Raw genomic sequence first — 18,921 nt, forward strand, 5'->3', positions numbered from 1 at the left:
CGGTTCGCAGCCGAGTGTGAGCGGCTGGGATGAGGATCAGCACCTCTAAATCGGAGGCCATGGTTCTCAGCAGGAAACCGATGGAGTGCCTTCTCCAGGTAGGGGAATGAGTCCTTACCCCCAAGTGAAGGAGTTCAAGTACCTTGGGGTCTTGTTCGCGTGTGAGGGGACAATGGAGCGGGAGATTGGTCGGAGAATCGGCACAGCAGGTGCGGTATTACATTCAATTTATCGCACCGTTGTGACGAAAAGAGAGCTGAGCCAGAAGGCAAAGCTCTCAATCTACCGGTCAGTTTTTGTTCCTACCCTCACCTATGGTCATGAAGGCTGGGTCATGACCGAAAGAACAAGATCCAGGGTACAAGCGGCCGAAATGGGTTTCCTCAGGAGGGTAGCTGGCGTCTCCCTTAGAGATAGGGTGAGAAGCTCAGTTATCCGTGAGGAGCTCGGAGTAGAGCCGCTGCTCCTTTGCGTCGAAAGGAGCCAGTTGAGGTGGTTCGGGCATCTGGTAAGGATGCCCCCTGGGCGCCTCCCTAGGGAGGTGTTCCAGGCACGTCCAGCTGGGAGGAGGCCTCGGGGGAGACCCAGGACTAGGTGGAGGGATTATATCTCTAACCTGGCCTGGGAACGCCTCGGGATCCCCCAGTCGGAGCTGGTTAATGTGGCCCGGGAAAGGGAAGTTTGGGGTCCCCTGCTGGAGCTGCTACCCCCGTGACCCGACCCCGGATAAGCGGATGAAGATGGATGGATGGATGGACGATCAATTTCTTTGATCAACTGACAATCTTCTGTAAATTGATGGAGCCATATCGGGTCCCCTAAAACGTTATGCATACAAACAAGGCCTCATGTTTAGGGTGTAATAAAACTTTTTGTGTGGGATGATGACAAAGTTGTCACTTAGATAGCACTACTGAGGCACCGTGACCAGCTAACCCATACTGATTTTGTATGATATGATAATGTTTGCACAGTATGTCTTTGCTGACACTCATAATTTCCTCGTATGATAAATTAGGTCCTTTGTTACTGTCATGAGAGAAGAGGCACAACCTGTAATGTTCTGAGCCGATCACGCTGAGTTACAGTATGTTCTTGAAATAATTTGACTGATTTGAGGTGTGATTTACTGCACAGTGTTAATTCACAGGGTGGTGAGGAAAAGGGCAAGGTGACAGTCCTATCGATAGGTACAGCAAGAAAACAAAACAAAAAGCCATAACATTTGAATGTAAAATGGAGTCATATAAGGCAGTGACAGTAGAGCATTCATTTTTCATTTAAACGAAGCATTTATACTGAGACTCAACATTACAGAAAGTTGATGTGAGATGACAGAGAAACATGTCGCGCTCAGTTGTTTCTGCAGAATGTTATCAACACGTTTCCGACGGCAAAGCAGCTGTTTTGGATTTAATGTCCTGTGAAGAAAAAAAACACAGACAAAGGAAGTTACTTTCTGCTTCTGTGGAAAATGCAAAGATTCCTTTTGTATTCTTTTTTTGCTGCAATCATGGCAGCACTGCAATGATCAAGAGGGAAATTCAGGTCAATCAGAAAGGGCTTAGGGCCATTTAAGAAACTCTGCCTGTATTATCTATATATTTACCATCTCCATCTGTAAATACATATATGTTTCTTTCTGTCTTATCTGTGTTTTGTTACAGAGACATTGCGGTTCGGAATGTGTTAGTCGCCAGTCCAGACTGTGTGAAGCTCGGAGACTTTGGTCTGTCGAGATACATTGAGCATGAAGAATACTACAAAGGTAAAAAGAGGCACTAAGGACAATAAAGCTGGTCTGATTGGTCACCTAATTGTCTAAATTGTAATGCATACACACACACATATCCCTGACTTAAAACATAACATAATATAGTTGCCACATTTTGAAAATGTACATCTTTTTGTCCCTGTCCAAAAATGAAAAATGTTGATCACAAAATACCAACTTCGCCTATTTCTTTGCAGCATCTGTTACTCGCTTGCCAATCAAGTGGATGGCCCCGGAATCCATCAACTTCAGACGTTTCACCACAGCCAGTGATGTCTGGATGTTTGGTGAGCTTGTGATCCACTAAAATACAGTACATCAGCTCAGTGCAAAGACCTTTAGTGGGTTCGGGGAATGAGACAAGAAACCACACTCACTCACGCGTGGCACAAGGCAGGTGGCTGGTTAATCTTCACCCAAAAGAAGTATTGGATGATTTATATGATAAAATGACTTCAACTGATATTATATCCAGTACTATAGGCACACAGTATTATCTCCTTTGGGGAATTCAGGGATGATGGGTTAGAAACCATTTTATATACATTTGTATAGAGCATGTACAAGATCTACTAATTACATGATTCAATAATCAAGTGACAGTATAATCTGTTATCACCTGTGATCTGCAGAATTTCATACCAATAGCCTAATTACAATCAAATGGATCACAGGAAACATCTCAGATCTTCATGTGTATTTATTTCAACTTCTTTAAGGTGTCAGACCCAAAAATGGAAACATTGGCATACTCTGACCTTTTTAATGATTTGTTTAGACACCCTCGTCTATTTGCCTAAGAGATAGAGCCAAAGCAAGCAAGGCATAAGAACCTTAATGCTCCTCATTATTCATATGCCCGCCGCAATAATACTGGTTTGTGTCCTCCCCTAAAGCTGAACATTTTCTGGAACATAACCAAACTATCTATTATTTATGTTTTCAAGGCAAAGAAAAAGTGAACCACTCTGTGCATTTGAAAGGGAACGAGAAATAAAAAAGAGCCAGCAGCTTGGGTTTGGGGCCATGAGACAAACCAGTATTATTGCATTGGGCATATACAGCATGGTAGGTTCGGTAGGTCTAAGCATTTATTTGTTTCTCTTCTCGATAGCTGTATGTATGTGGGAGATAATGAGTGTTGGACAGCAGCCGTTTTTCTGGCTTGAGAACAGAGACGTGATCAACCAACTGGAGCAGGGAATCAGGCTGCCCAAGCCGGACAACTGCCCTCCTGCCCTCTATTCACTCATGACGCGCTGCTGGTCCTACGACCCCAGAGAGAGACCCAACTTCACCGAGCTGGTGGTCAAGATCAAGTACTTCTCTATTTAATATAAAAATCTATTCAATAAAAAGCTCTGAGTGAATATGAATAAATACCCTTAAACTAAGGTGGGATATAGGGTGATTACCTTTCTCTAATGATTATTACTTGTACTCCTTTTCTCATGAGTCAATGGTTTGTAACTCTCAATTGGCAATTTCCGTTGACTCATGAAGAACAATGACAAAGGTTACTGTTGTTTTATTTTAGCCTCTGCAAAGATGCAAAAAGTGTCTTCATTTAATGTATCAATTCAACTCTCTTCCCAGAGTAAATTCAGTATAGAAGGAGTTCGATCAATGGATCGCTGGTTAGTTTAAAAATTGTAAACAATTAAGATGGTAGATCAGCGGTGCACTGAAATGATTTAGTGCAGTATATAGTTACCTGCAATAACAGCCATTTAGGTGTATTTTTAGATCTCTCTTACTGTTTCAAATATTTTTATTATTATTTTATTATGAATTATTACGTAATTTCCAAAAATCTTGTTACAAAATTGTTATTACAGTGCTTCTTTTTTACAGTGTAAAAACAAAAATAAGGAATGGAAATAAGGATAAATAAAAACAAAAAATTTACAAATGAGAGGCCCTAATCCCTTCCCGCAATACCCCACCCCGGACTGCGATCAGGAAACTACTTGTCCTGTAAGATAAGATTCCAAAGGTCGCCAAATGTTCTCAAAGTCTTTTAGTTGGTCCTTAAGGATGTACAGATCTCTCTTACTAAGACATGATATAACTTGTTGTCTAAAATCTGTCAGTGATGTCCACAAGATGGAGAAGGAGCAGGAAGCAGAGAGAGAGAGGGACAGAGCGCGCACCACAAAATTATTTGACACCAAGTTCAACTTCAACGAGCCTCCTCCCAAGGTACGGGTCAAATTCAGCCAGTTACATGTTACACAACATCACATTATATAAATGTAATGTTTTAATTTGGTGTATATTTTAATACAGCTTTTTAATATTTACTGCAGCCTTCAAGAACGCAACCTGGGCGCTTTGGGAACATGCTCAGTATTGGTCTACACATTCAGGTACAGTACCGTACCCAAGTACCCTCTAACCTGTTTCCTCCAAGATGACAGACTGTACTTAAAAAATATATTCATGTAAGTGATGTGTTTGTGTGTGTATCTGTGCAGCTGAACGAGGCTTTGTGTGCCAGCTCACCTGACCTGGCCAGCCCATGTGATTACCAGTCCCCCGCCGACTCCATGAGCAGTCTCACGTTGCCATCCTTGTCCCCTCGACCTCGAAGCATGGCGGTAAGTAAGACTCAGCACTTTGTCTAAAGGTCTAATCTTGTCTGTGTGTTTGTCACTTTGCTTACATTTGAAGTCACGTTGTTGCTAGGTCTGGAATTTAAAAAAAACAAAAAAAACAGCTTTGTGTGTTGTTAACGGTCATTCTTCTGTTACACTTCAACCGATTTTAGGAGGGCGACTTTCTCCGAGTGGAACCGAAAAGCAGGGAGGACGCCACGGTCCTGTGGCAGAGGGAGAAACAGCACATGCAGAACACTCTCCGCCAGCAGAAAGAAGACATGATGAAGGATAAAAAGTGGCTGAAAGAGGAGGAGAGACTCCTGGTGGGAAACAGAGCATTATTAACTCTTGTCAGCCCCCTCTATGTGATTCTGTGTCCCCCCCCACTCAATTTAATGAAGCCCTGGAGGCTCAGTGGAACTAGACATCATTACACAATATCGACCTACTCATTTACTCTCGACGCCCCACTAGTTCCCCTGATAACAGTTCCAAATAGGGGTCCATGTCCATATTCTATAACATAAACTTGCCTGTTCTTTTTCAGGACCCCATGGGACCAGAGGACGCTGCCGGCCCAGCGGTAGGTGTCTGCCTACACAAACTGTAATTTCAGTCACATTAAAAGAAGAATCTACTTTAAATAATGTTAATGCTTAATGCTTTTGGAGATGTAGCTTACATTTCTGAGCCCAGCATGATGCCACACAACATGTAGTAGTTTGCGTAGTGTAATGGAGTTGGACAACTGTTTTCAGCTACCTAAAACTTCTGTAGCAGCAGTAAAGTAAGTGTGGTTATTTAAATTGGAAATCAAAGCAATTAAAGTATAACGATGACATTTTGTGATCATAGGAGAACTAAAAACAGAAAATAGACATAATTCCCAAAAAGGAATTAAAAAAAGGCCATTTTTGTCTTTCTTCTTCAGTGATCAGGAACACAAGATCTAATGCACTGAAATGTATTACAACAATATGCAATACAATGTTCACTCTGGTCATATATAACCATTATCTACTTGCCGAAGTTCATACATTGTTTTATAGGGTATGAACATTAAGAGAAGCATTTTTGGAATTGTCGACAACAGAATTATTGGAGGCACGCTTTAGTGAAAGTAGAACAGAAACACTAAAAATGATAAGTGAGATTTAATCTGAGGGAATTGAGTGATTGTCACAGATTTATATAATTATTTGTCTGCAAATAGTCCTGCTATTTACAAGGATAGACAACATTGTTTTATTTTCCAATTCTCATGAAATTCATACTTTTCCAATTCATTTTAGTCCCCTGAAGCTGACGCACAGAATGGTAAGCGCTCAAAAGAAATGAGTGAATTCCCTTTTATTTCGAGTCATTCTGAAAGCTATCATCACTCTCTAAACCCTCCTGTCGTTCTTTTCTTTCTCTTTCATATTGTTAATCTTTCTGCACTGCAGCACCTCCAGAAAAGCCCCCAAGGCTCACAGCACAGGTAATTATATTGATTAATTTTTTTTAAATGTAATATTTGTTTAGCCCCCTGAAAAGACCATTTAGTTGTATTAGCTTTGATTTTTAGATTTTAAATTTATAATGAACTCAGTCATCTCACGAAAGTAAAATGACCTTTCAATTGAAAGGGAATTGGTGCCAACTTGCATTTAAAATAGTGCCCAGTGATCCATTGTGTAAATTAATGAGGATTTTAATTATTAAAACACATTATTTCCTCTTACTTAGCCTGCACCCACAGCTGAGCTGGACCGCTCTGACGACAAAGTGTACCAATACGTCATGGAACTGGTCAAAGTTGTTGTCCAACTCAAGAATGACATCACTGATTCACCCCCGGAAAAATATATCACCATTGTCAAGGTACACAGAGACAAAAATTTTTACTTTTTTTTACAGTTTGCTGCTGCTGCTTTAGAGACAAATTAAAGGTGTGTGAATTGTAATGGAAAACAAACCTCTTGAGTCATACAGCGGATTTATTATCTGCATTGATCTCTGCCCACAGTCTGTTGGGTTGGCTTTACGAGATCTGATTCGCAGCGTGGATGACATACTGCCCACCTTACACAAGTCTGTCAGGACTGAGGTATAGTATATTGTCTGCAGCCTGTTGGCTGTGTTTTCTCATCTCCTGACTCTCTTTCTTTATTGATTTTTGGTTCCTGCTGTTTGTCACTGAAACAGAACATTGCATAACTTTTCTTCAAACACAAAGAAGCACAGAGGAAATGACCATTTCATGTTTACTATTCTGGCTGAGTACAGCCAAAATCCAAAGCTTGCATATTAGAGCAGTTTCTACAAAGTCATATTTATCAAATAGAAGTTGATGCATTTCTTGCTTACTTAAAACAAGACCAGCTGATGCACACAGGGGCTCAACAAAATGTACCTAAAGGACCATATATGTGCTGTACATGAAAAACAGTCAAACAGTTGACGTTAATAAGTTTAAAAAAAATGACTGTAGTCTATTTATTTGGATTACACAATATTGTACAGGTGCACTTATAGGCCTTTTTCACAGGAGACATTTTGTTGTTTGTTAGTTAGTAGGAAAAGTGTGTTACTAATAACATAAACAATGGCTCTGTTGAATTCAAATGTCCCAGTAAGTCATGGCAGTTTGACAGTGAGTCAGCATGCACAATACCAAGACCCTAACACTGAAGCAGCTAAATGTAATTCAGCCATCATTCATTTTATTATTTACAACTGTGCTTTTCCTACTGTGACATTTCAAAATGTCTTCCATGAAAAAAGGGCCGACAGTGCCCATCCATTAAGTTTGCTAACCATCCCCACAGATCGAGGGCACCCAGAAGCTGCTGAACCATGACATGGCGGAGCTGATCAACAAAATGCGGATGGCCCAGCAGAATTCCATCACCTCGTTGAAGGAGGAGTGTCAGAAACAGATGCTGGCTGCAGCACACACTCTGGCTATGGACAGCAAGAACATGTTGGATGCTGTGGACCAAGCCAGAGTTAGGGCCAATTTAGCCAAGCCAGTGGTCCTCTAGTGGACTGTAAGCCCTCTTATTCAGTTTAGACATCAAGCTAATGATTCACATCTGTCAGTCAGTCATTAACATTTGCACACAGTTAAGCATTTTTGTTTTGATCAAACTGCTTAAAATATATTATACCTGTAAATGTGTTTTAAAGCTGGGGTAGGCATTTTTCTGAAAAAGGCAAAAAAACGTCAGAATATGAAAATACAGGCTCTCAGTCTTAAGCCCCTCCCACCAGACGAGCACGGGCATACACACGCACTTAATACAGTAACCTGTACGAGTACTAGTCCTTAATTTCAATCGTCCCAATCTGATCCTGATCCCAGTAGCGTTATACGGTTGCAAACTTGTGGGCTTGTGAAGCCCTTTGAGATGACATACTGTGATTATAGGCGCTAGACAGATACATAAACATGAACTTCTATCAGCCCCAGCTGTGAGCCTTTAGCAACAGTTAGCAGAAGGCTAAACTGTTAGCTACATTTTCTCTCCATCTCTGAAATGCTTCACCAATACTGACCGTTTATTGTCATTGACTCTCTTTTACAGAAGTCTGTCATCTTTTTTGGGTTGCTTTGCAGCGTAGGCAGTTGTTGCCAATGCTTAACTAGCATGCAGGTTTTTTGCCATTGAATCAGGCTTTTACCATCTAAAGGAACGTGCACATGCATCTGCATTTGTAGAATAACCAATAGGAACAGCCTCATTCTGAAATGACCTGTGATTGAAGTCTCCCGTCACCGGCTCAACCCAAGAATAAGTGCATAAGTCTAGTTTTCTGTCAGACTGCTTTAATTACAATATGCTGAAAGGTTATTATGGAATTTTTGCCCAGTGAAGGCAAAAAGAAATCCTACTCCAGCTTTAAGTTTAAATATGATGCTATTGGCATCATATTTACGATGCCGTCATTTTAGACAAATTTCCACTACATTTAATGTAAACTTCTAATCTGTGATTGGTGAGATATTGACTTAAATATCTGCTCAGAAATTGATTTATCCTTGTAAATATAAAAAGAATTGTCTTTGTCTTTGGGCAAGAACAATTGCCGAGAAAAAGAAATAATGCAAATTAAAACAAGTAAATGATTTACTCTTTCAAACCTGTCAACAGTAACCTGAGTGAAATGCCAATTTAAAAAAAACAAATACAATATATATCTCAAGTTTGATTATGATGCATTATATTGAAATTATTAGATGAAGACTACAATGGTATGTATAATGGATTGTCAGATATGTGTCAGGTACTCTTAAAAGAAAGATTTTTGTATTATGTCTATTATTATAAAATATGAAATTCTAGCACGTAGCTCAAGTGATATAAAAATAAATATGATGTATACTACTATACATGCATTTTCATTGTTGCTGTTGAATATTTAAATCTAGACATTCTGCGAAGGACGACTGCAGGAATGACAACCTGTTGCTGCTCTTAGGTCATTTTCACACCACTCAATAAATGCTATATAGACAGATTTTAGAGGTTTCATGAGGGTATTTATTACATAGTATGATCATTCAAAAATAATTGTAATTATATGGCAGCCAGCATGGCTAGAAAGAAAAACCCAAAACAAGTAAGAAATGATTCCCAAACCAGCACAAAATGACCCCAGTTAGTGTGTCTAATATATTATAGAATCCCGGTACAGCATGCCGCTGATGGTCAAAAACAAAGAAAGTTGAGAAACATATATCACTGTCAGTCCAACATTTGAATGACATTGACAACTTGGATTGGTTGCCATGGTTCATTAATATTCCCCAGATGATGATTCATAATGACTTTGGTTATACCTTTACTATTCTCCACAAAAAACACCAAGTTTCCACTTAACATTTCAGGTCATGACTGGATACCTCTAAGTACTTAGTGAATTCCTGTCAGCATCAGCTGTATGCTTAGACCTGCTGACCAACGTGGGCAAGTTTCTTGGAAAATGTAATGAAAGGGATTTTTTTATTGGTAATTGAAAAAAAGTCACATTACTTTACTAGTAACCAAAAACTAGCATTAAGTTAGTTATATTTATTGTACCTAGACACACTCGCACACTTTGTGGAGCAGCCAGTCGAGCCATTGCAGCCATTTAGCTACTGGCCATTAACAGCTAGACCCATAGCGTTACTGATCCCAGCGTTACTAGTAAATGTAATTAGGTTACTGAATATAAAATTGTAATTCCTCAAACAACAGAAGTGATAACATTACTGTAACACCATTCCCAACACTGATGCTGGTGCCATGCTATTTAACTAACGTGTTACGATAACTAACATGCTAAAGAGACAATATACTAAACATTGGCACGTTAACATACTAACATTAGTATGCTAACATGCCAAATCTTACATTGTGCTAAGCATTAGCATGTAACAATTTCCAACCCTGGGCTTGTTAACATGCTAATGTTAGCATTCAGGTCAAACCTGACACATTACAGCTGAGGCAGGGGAAGTTCACCTGAGGCTAACACAGTTTAGACAGATGAAAGTTGAGCAAAGTGACGAGCTAAGTCTGAGATGGCCAAAATGGCCACACTAGTTTTTATAAGGATCTAAAATTAGCAAACTTTTTGGTGGTGTGTAAAGAGCAACATAGCCTCATGAGGCCATTAACGCAGCAATATTACACAAACTTGTTACATTCAGAGTCCTGAAGTAGAGTTTAGCTACATGGTGAATGTCAGACTTCACTAACTAATGGTGGTTATGGATTTTTCACACCTTCTCACAAGAGCTAGATCATGCCAGCTAGCCAAGGGGGTAGGAAGAGGCCAATGGTCCCAAGCAAGCACACAATAATGAACATCCACAGGAAGATGCGGTCAATCACCATGGCAACATACTTCCAATCCTCTTTCACCTGTGTAGAGTTAAGAACAAGAGAAACGGACAGTGAGAAAATAAAAAGTTACACATGAAATTCTTTTTATGATGTATGTAGTTTGTTAGCAATTCTCTGTAGGTTTTATCACAAAAAGTGACCACTTCCACATTGTTTTCACATCGTTGATTTTGGATTTGATTCAACTGAAGAAAAAGAAAATTATTCTTCAGATTAATCTAAAATGAAAATAATTATTAGCTATGACCGTAGTTAGTGTTTTTCCGCTTTCTTTGTTTGTTTATGATTTGACCTTTGGTTTAAGGAAGACCCTAAGCCCACCTAGCTTTCAGCCCACCCCTGTGCACCTTTAGTAAAGCAAGTAAAGCTATAACTCTAACTATACTTTTCTTTTAGTTAGGCTCTCTCAATTCAGGTATGTTATTTCAGTATACGGTAAAGTTCAAGTTTTCCCATCCTGGCCTAAGTGTACAACAACAATACAGGTGCATGTGTTTTTTTTTAGTGTTGGTAAGCTGTGGAGTATGCACTGTACTTAAGGAGCAAAAAAATCTTAAACAGGACTTCACTTTATGACTGACATTTGTTCTACTGCTATAACAAAGCACATTTTTGGCATACAGTATATTCACTTTAGCATATAATCCATATACTGTGAGGCTGTTGTACAGGCCAACAGTGGTACAAATAGCAAGTGCCTTTAAAGTGCCATCTTGATAATAGTAGATGTGGCATACTCACGCTGAAATCCGCATCCTCTGCCCTCAGATGGTCTGCAATGTAGTGCACCCCTTCCAGAGCACGTAAAACATTTGGTGAAAGCAGGATTGTTGAGTCTGATACTGTATTATCAATTTTAGTTGGCCTCTGAGTGGGATTGACTCGGGCCCCTGTTAAATGTCTGTTGGTCAATGCAGCCCCCTCCTGTTGGTTCTGGCTGTTCTGTGGGGTTTTCTGTTGTGGTGGGGGAGTCGACCCAGGCGGTCTGGGTGAAGGAGGGCGGAAGGAAAAATATGACGTTAGTGTTCCCAGCTCTAAATCCTCAAAAGAGCTTCTCAGAGGGTCTTCTGTCATGGTCCCATCTCTTAACCAGTTCACCGAGGTGCTGAGGCACTTGCCAGATTTGTACCCGGCAATCTGGCCATGCCGCCGCTCCACCGCTGCTTCCTGCTGCAGCAGCAACAGCCTGTGACGCCGGCCATCTGGCGCAGGCCGTCGCATGAACAGCCAGCGTGGGATCAGGTCCAGGAACACGAAGTGGACCCAGCGGGGCATCTTGTGAGTGCTTGGAGAGCGATGGTGCACATTGAGCACAAAGACAGTGATGACGATGGAGAGGGTGACGAAAATCATAGTGAAGAGGAGGTACTCGCCGATGAGCGGGATGACGAGGGATGTGGATGGTATGATCTCAGTGATGAGGAGAAGGAAAACAGTGAGGGACAGCAGCACAGAGATGCACAGGGTGATCTTCTCGCCACAGTCTGAGGGTAGATAGAAAACCAGAACAGTGAGGCAAGAGATCAACAAACAGGGGATGATGAGGTTGATGGTGTAAAACAAGGGAAGCCTTCGAATGATGAAAAAATAGGTGATGTCTGGGTAGATCTCATGGCAGCAGTCGTATTTCTTTGTATTGTATGTCCCCACCGCGTTGATGATGGCCCATTCGCCGCTCTCCCAGTAGTTGTTCAGGTCCACGTTTTCAGTTCGCTCCAGGTCGATCTTGGCCTTGTCGTACGTCCAGGAGCCAAATTTCATTTTACAGTTCTGTTGATCAAAGGGGAAGAAGGTGACGTCGATGCTGCAGGAGCTCTTGTAAATGGCAGGAGGGACCCAGCGTACTTTACCATTGTGGAATAGGTGAGCTTTCGTCATATGGGTCACAGCAAACTCACCGTCAGCGCTGGAAAAGCAGAAGTGGTCATATGAGTGATGGTGACATACAGTACGAAACATCAGTTTTAAATATCAAAAGGCTAAAATAGCAGATAAACAATCATATCCTGCTTCTACTACCCCTTGTGCTGAGAAAATCCTTTTCTTACTTGAGAAGCTATGCAGTGAAAAAGCATTTTCCAATAATAATCTCCTCCAGTAATCTCCCTCCATTCATCGCTTTAGTGGTGATAATAGCTTCTCCTGAAAATGTAATGATGAGTCGTTATCATTTCATCAGTTTCACACCTTTTTTAATTTCACTCACAGATTGTGATTACACTGGCTCGACACAGTAGAACTCCATCATCAACTCTCTCGGTTTAATCTCCATGAGGTGGATTTAGGAGGAGGGAGAGGTGTCTTAAAATCTATGTCACATTGAAGCAATACAAGCCTGGAGGTTGTCTTCATTTTCTATTAAATAAACTGTGTCAATATACATTTACAGAGATGCAAAATACAAATGCAGTTAATAGTGTTTGGCAACGTACAATTTGAGACAGGAAGAACGGAAGGAAGTTATGTCATAATTTTAATTAAAACTCTTTGACTTAATGCCAATGTGAAGGTATAGAAAGGAGCAGCATGTTTTATTATCACTAGATGGCGCCATTTTTATACTATACACCATCCAGTAAAGAGGCATCAATCTGAACCAATTTATCATTGTATGAGGGTAGCTGTTACTCTTTTCTTACATTTGTGTGCAACTCTGCTAGCATCCACTGTGGCATGTTATTAAAAGAAACATTGTAGTATTACAGTGCAGTAGACAGACATAGCTTTATAGGCTTTACCTGATCACCAATTAAATAACATGCCTATCTTATGAAGAGCGGAATAGATTTGTCAATCTGAATAATCAATTTATCATTTAGAGCAATGTAAAGCTTCTCAGATGTAAATATTAAATGGTTTTCGTTGTCCTTTATGATGGTAAACTCTGGATTTTTGAACTGTTGGTTGGAAAAAACGAGCAATTTGAACAGGCCGTCTTCAACTCTGGGAGATTGTATTTGCCATTGTTCACTATTTTCTGACATGTTATAGACTAAACAATAAATCGGTTAATCAAGAGAATAGTTAAATAATTTAAGTTAATTGCATGTTAAGGTTCTTTTTTTTACTGTTATGTTAGTCTCATATCACACTTACTTGTTGTAGAGGACAATGTCTGGTACCCATATGAGCTCTGACGGCACTCTTATGGACGTTACATTATCATAGTCGGATGGTTTCCAGCGAAGTTTGTAGTCATTCCACTCCTGGGAGATAAACAACATGTTTTGGGGGGCTATGATCCTTAACTGTCAAATACGTCATTCCATTCCTCATGAACTTTTTCAAATGAGCACAGTAGAAGAAAGTTTTCATATCTTTACCATTTTATATCACCAGAAGTCAAAATCTTAATAATAAAATAACACAGACACACATTTTTCTGACCTGTTTAAGCCACACATTGGTTGTCATCATTTGGTTCTTCTCATCCTAGCAGACAGACAGAAGGAGAGAGAGAGAGAGAGAGACAGAGAGACAGACTGAGTTAAGGCTGTCAACTCAGGCCAGAGGAATATGAGAGAGAGGTTCTTGGAGGTTTGTCAAAGCAGACCCAAATATAGCGTGCAGCAACTTTACTTCAATAACTTGATGGAAGTGTTCTGTAGTAGTTTGTTCTGTGGAGGGGGTGCATACCGTAATCTAGTTTTTCTAAATTTGTTTTTGCTACTGTATATAGAAATGCCAAAAACATACTGTTGAAAAAACACATAGTGTAAACTGACAAGGTACATTTCTAATGAGTTGCTATGCCTTAACCTTTGTTAGTATAGGGAGGACTAATCATACTAATTAAAGTTCTAGGGACACATTATTGACAGAAATGATATCATCCCATTATGAAATCTTGGTTCACATTAAAAGCAGCAGCTTCCAAGTCACAGAAAACAAATAGCTTGTGTTTAAATATCACCTCTATTAATGTCATTATTAATGTACTAATTTATATGAATTGGACACACATGCGTGATGACTCACCACATCAATGAGCTGTGCTATGGACAGTCCGAACTTGACAATAACCACGTCAGAGATGTTTGGCACAGGTCTCGACCACTTGTTGTAACCAGCGAACAGCGTCTTGAAGAGCTCGTCCTCAGCGTGCGAGTGGGTCTTCTCATGACAAAGAACTGCAGATACATTATTGCTTTTTAATTGAAGTGTTAAACGTTAAACATTTATAGAGCTACTGATAGAATATGACAATAATGGGATTTATAAATTGGACACATTTGTTCAACACTGTACAAATGAAATTCCAGATTAAATTAAATTTCATTCATATGCATTTAAGAGAACCATTAAATATTTGAAACTGTTAAAACTAAAGTAACCAATGTTAGTGCAAATGTCCTTTTGACATCACGGTAATGTAGCCAGTTTGAACTCCTGACTTTGTTTTGTTGGTATTAAGCAGTATTAATATTTGTTGGTATTATAACAAACGCGTGTGAAGTGAGTACTGAAGAAGAGGACAGGAGTAAGTTTCACAGTATATAGGGATCATATCTATGTTCTCTCACCCGTGTCTCCTCTAATCCTTACTTGTCAAACTAGTTAATCAGCCTGGCATCATATTGGCTTTTGGGAGTGAAGATGAGTGTTGTGAACATCTCATGTTTCAGCATAGATGCATGCTCTAAACAACTAAAACCTTTCCTGGTAAAGTCTTATTGACTTTTCCACATCTCAGCAAATCTTTTGATCTCTTGATCCATGTGGCTCGTCTGTTAAAACCTCTCGAGGTGAGCAGGTGGAGACTGGGGCAACACCGATTCAGCTGCAACCTCTTTTTATCTATGTAATGTTATTCTTATGCATGTGTTGCTACACAATGAGAGGTGGCTTAATGAAACTGATTTTGAATATGAAGTCTAGACAGATTTGCGTACAAGCTCAGACTGACTCAGTGAATTTTATTTTTCATTTTCTGCAGAATGAATAGCATGGAAATAAACAGCAAATCCCGCCCCTTGGGGATTACCGCTTCCACCTTCATCAATGTAGTTAGAGTCAATTACACACATCATTGCTTGCTTGTGTTAAGTGGAGGTGAGCTAATTTCTCACGAGTGAAGGGTGTTTATTGTCGAGCTGTCTGTCACTCTGTGTTACAGTTGATACGTGAAACAATTAACTTAGTTTTCACTTTAAGCAGGGGGTGCTGACGATAACGCGGTTGCATTTGTGTATACAGTATCCTGACCAATACAAGAGTTTTGCGACCCATATTGGATATTTAAGAGTTAAAAAATAATCAGATAATCATATAGGGCCAATAAATGTAATTATTGTTTTTCTAAACAATTGTGACCAAGATAGGTACACCTTACATTTAACTAAACTAAGTAACGGTTTCCCTGTTCATAAACTACCCCCATATCACTGACTTTACTGTAATGGAATTTCTTATCCCCTATAGACCGACTCGCAATACCATGGATAACTGTAATAAGCCAATATCTGCCAATTTATCGGTCCTGCTCTAGTGTATAGAGTATGTTTGAACCTGCATTAGTCATTCATTCTCCTGTTCGTAATCATATTTTTACTACTGTTTAATGTACAGAGATAACTTATCTTTTGACCAAATATCTCATGGCAGCTTCTCTCTAGAGATGTATATAAGGAAATAAGTAAGGCATCACAACCAACAAAGCCAAACCTCAAGAATCAATATTATTTTTTTAAATGAAACACCATGGGGTTTGCATGCTATTAACACCCACTCCCTCTGCATCTCTGTTTTACAGTGTAAGGGTGTAATGCAACCGAATAAAGTGTGCTTCCATCAAAGATCCTAAAAATGAGACCTTGGGCCACCTGAATTTGGCAGCAGTCGCAAAGGCCACATCATTACCTGACCATGGGTAAGTTGTAGTTCTGACGACCACATTGACAACCCATAACTGTAACACAGCCCATTGGAGGATACCCACATGAGGGGCTTAAATGTTGCATGGAGATGGCATGAGGGATACATGCAAGATGGATACATGCAAATCTGTTGAAATGATTTATTGCCTATGTTAATTCCTTGGCTTGAGGGTCTTTAACAGTGAAAGCATGGATAAATATGCAGATGAAGTCTCTGTGTAACACAGCTGTCTTACAAATGGGATCAGTGGCTATCATGTGAAGTAGCAATTTAGGCAAAACGTAATTATTTTAACAATAGTTTGGAAAAAAGAAAGAAAAAAGGAGGCATTAGATGTGGTAAATAGTGTGAATTCAGAGTTAATTTGCTCATGGCGCACTGGGGCGCGTCTCCTGCCATCATGGACTAATTTCATTCTGCCAAACAAGCATGCACCAGAGACTTCTTATCTGCTCTCTTGACAGTCAGGGCGGTGCATGTTCATCTGTCCGTGCATGTGGGGCTTACAAAAAAAGGTGGCATAGATCAAAGGCTCCTGCCAGCGGAGACTTGAAATGAGATGACATGACACCTCCAACATACTGAGCTGTGCATGTTGGACCATAGCCAAGCCCCCTGGCGAGATGTATGAAACACTGACCACTGACCACTTTAGATGATCGAGTCAGCAGCTTCCCAAGACAGAGGCGCTCTCGTGAAATTAGGCTGTCAAATTATCTAAGAGTAAAAAGTTTACTAAAAAAACAACATGCAACAATTTTTCACGAGTTGACTAAAATTCCAGGATTTGAGTCAGAAAGTCAGTGACATTATGAGATGTAAATTGGCAGAGAAGCACCTGCACATCTGATTGCTGTAGCATGTCAACACGTAGGACAGAGGGGACAAAAACTCTCAGGTAGTGCTGGTTTGTGCATACAAAGAGAACTCATGAATGCCCCTGCAGAAGCTCCTGAATTGATAAATAGAGCTGCCCTGAGTTCCACTGTCAAGCTTGATGGATTTAAAAAGTTAAACTGAATTTAACTTGTATTATCTTAGACACAAATATGCCCACAAAAAGGTCTTGAAAATAGTATTTTAGTATGGATACAGCAGTGAGAATTAAAGTTGCAGCTCAACTTAAAAATAATTACTCTGTGGTTGAACAGCGAAACCTGCTCCGAATTCTGACTACAAACATGCATATTTGTCTTGTCCATTGCTGTTTCTAAAAAACTAATCTGTGACCATTAACACCCACTGAAAATATTGTGTAGAATATTTTCTCACACTCTGTGGATTTGTACATTTTTCGTTAAGTTCTCTCTGACAACTTCTAAATGTTCATGGTTAAGGATACCAAACTCTCAGATAACAGAGAAGCTAGCTAGTTCATTCATCTTTTGTAGCTTTGTTATACGTGTTATTAAAACTAAAAGTGCTGCAGAAGTAAAAGATGGCGGACTCCCTAAATCAACATACAGTGATGAAACTGGTCTCTTCCAGAATTGATTTCTGGCTGTCACATATCAAAAACAAATGAAAGAATGAAAGAAATACACACTGTATCGCAGTATGTATGAGCTGAAATAACTTGAGTAGGCTTTAGCTTTAGCAGACTGGCGCGAGACGATGATTTAACTAATTTGAGAAAAGCATTGTGGGAGTTTTGGGTAAAAGTGAGCAGGTGTTGAGATTGAAAGGTAAGGTCTGGCGTTAAGAGACTACGTTAAGGTAATTCGAAGTTTATCACTATCGTGCAAATAATGTTTAGTAGCCTTCTGACTGTCAAAGTTAGCGTATAAGTTGCACGTATCTACTTCTCCGTTTGTGGAAGGCACGTTGAGGTCACGATAAAATGTTTAAAAAGTGCTTACCTGACTGACACAAGAGTAGCGAGCAGAGAATAGCCGTCCTCACAGAGAACAGGTGGTTGTTTTGTCCCATTTTCGACTCTGCTTAAAATAAGTCCAACTTCACTGGAGAGCACGGAAGTGTTTACGTCCGCTGTCAAAACGTTACCTTGAAATCGTGATTTGTGAGCAAAATCTGTCATCTTCGCAGTTGGGAGTCATATCAGGACAACTTCACCATACTGTAGGCTATAGCCCGTTTACATCTGTGGGCGGGGACGATACTCTGTGTGAATTACTGTCTTTTCCCTACAACCCTGCAACTATGTGATTTTGTGTCACTCTTCACACTTTAGCCCTGCTTAGACCGAATGAGAGCGAGTAATTATGCACCTCTTGTTTCCGCGCTCCAAAAGCCTGTCCGCGCACTGAGTCCGTGAGCCATCCGGTGCTGAAACGGGCAGCGGCACTGAACACCGTACCTTACCTCTGGTGAATTAGCAGATTAAAGTGCCAGTTCAATGCTGCCTATATACAAATCAAGTATCAAGAAATTAATTTACGGAAAATAGTCCGGTTTGTTGCCGTGTATATTATCCAAACAAATTCCACCCTTTTACGCACGGTGCCAATAATTTACGCGTTCTTTTGTGACCTAATCTAAGACTTCGATAACCATTTAAAATGTTAAATTAGCTCTATTCCATGATTAGAAGCATTTTTAGTGACCACTTTGGTCTATTAGATCCGCAAAACCGCATCATCCACTGTGAGAAGACAGGATACATCTGAGTACTTCGCGTCTTTCATCTGGTACCTATAACAGTCCCTCCTCCTTTCTCTCTCCTGCTCACTCTTACACACGCACACATACACGCACAGGATTCACCGTTAAAGTGGTAACTTGTATGTATGGGAAATGATAGACCATTAACTCAAATTACATCACGTTCGCTCCA

General features: G+C 40.0%; 2 protein-coding genes across 3 annotated transcripts in view; one reads left to right on the forward strand and one right to left on the reverse strand.

Moving 5' to 3' along the window:
* Positions 1 to 8,747, forward strand: part of ptk2bb (protein tyrosine kinase 2 beta, b) — a 23,564-nt gene extending 14,817 nt beyond the window's left edge. For both annotated transcript variants that reach the window (XM_078275276.1, XM_078275275.1), the window contains 13 exons: positions 1,668 to 1,768; positions 1,972 to 2,061; positions 2,889 to 3,093; positions 3,868 to 3,976; positions 4,084 to 4,143; positions 4,252 to 4,374; positions 4,545 to 4,697; positions 4,922 to 4,957; positions 5,667 to 5,691; positions 5,820 to 5,854; positions 6,103 to 6,237; positions 6,383 to 6,463; positions 7,185 to 8,747. In XM_078275276.1, the coding sequence (XP_078131402.1) occupies positions 1,668 to 1,768; positions 1,972 to 2,061; positions 2,889 to 3,093; positions 3,868 to 3,976; positions 4,084 to 4,143; positions 4,252 to 4,374; positions 4,545 to 4,697; positions 4,922 to 4,957; positions 5,667 to 5,691; positions 5,820 to 5,854; positions 6,103 to 6,237; positions 6,383 to 6,463; positions 7,185 to 7,400 (1,369 nt within the window). In that variant the 3' untranslated portion in view covers positions 7,401 to 8,747. The remainder of the gene's footprint in view (positions 1 to 1,667; positions 1,769 to 1,971; positions 2,062 to 2,888; positions 3,094 to 3,867; positions 3,977 to 4,083; positions 4,144 to 4,251; positions 4,375 to 4,544; positions 4,698 to 4,921; positions 4,958 to 5,666; positions 5,692 to 5,819; positions 5,855 to 6,102; positions 6,238 to 6,382; positions 6,464 to 7,184) is intronic.
* On the reverse strand, positions 7,573 to 18,768 carry chrna2b (cholinergic receptor, nicotinic, alpha 2b (neuronal)). The gene is made up of 6 exons (XM_078275277.1): positions 17,987 to 18,768; positions 14,229 to 14,380; positions 13,638 to 13,682; positions 13,347 to 13,456; positions 10,992 to 12,156; positions 7,573 to 10,268 (listed from the first exon to the last, which is right to left on the reverse strand). Exons 1-6 carry the CDS (start codon positions 18,054 to 18,056, stop codon positions 10,143 to 10,145), a joined length of 1,668 nt encoding a protein of 555 aa, XP_078131403.1. The 5' UTR covers positions 18,057 to 18,768; the 3' UTR covers positions 7,573 to 10,142.
* Between the last annotated feature and the right edge of the window lie 153 nt (positions 18,769 to 18,921).

This window comes from Sander vitreus, chromosome 18, assembly GCF_031162955.1.
Source record: "Sander vitreus isolate 19-12246 chromosome 18, sanVit1, whole genome shotgun sequence".
In the NCBI taxonomy this organism is placed as follows: Eukaryota; Metazoa; Chordata; class Actinopteri; order Perciformes; family Percidae; genus Sander; species Sander vitreus.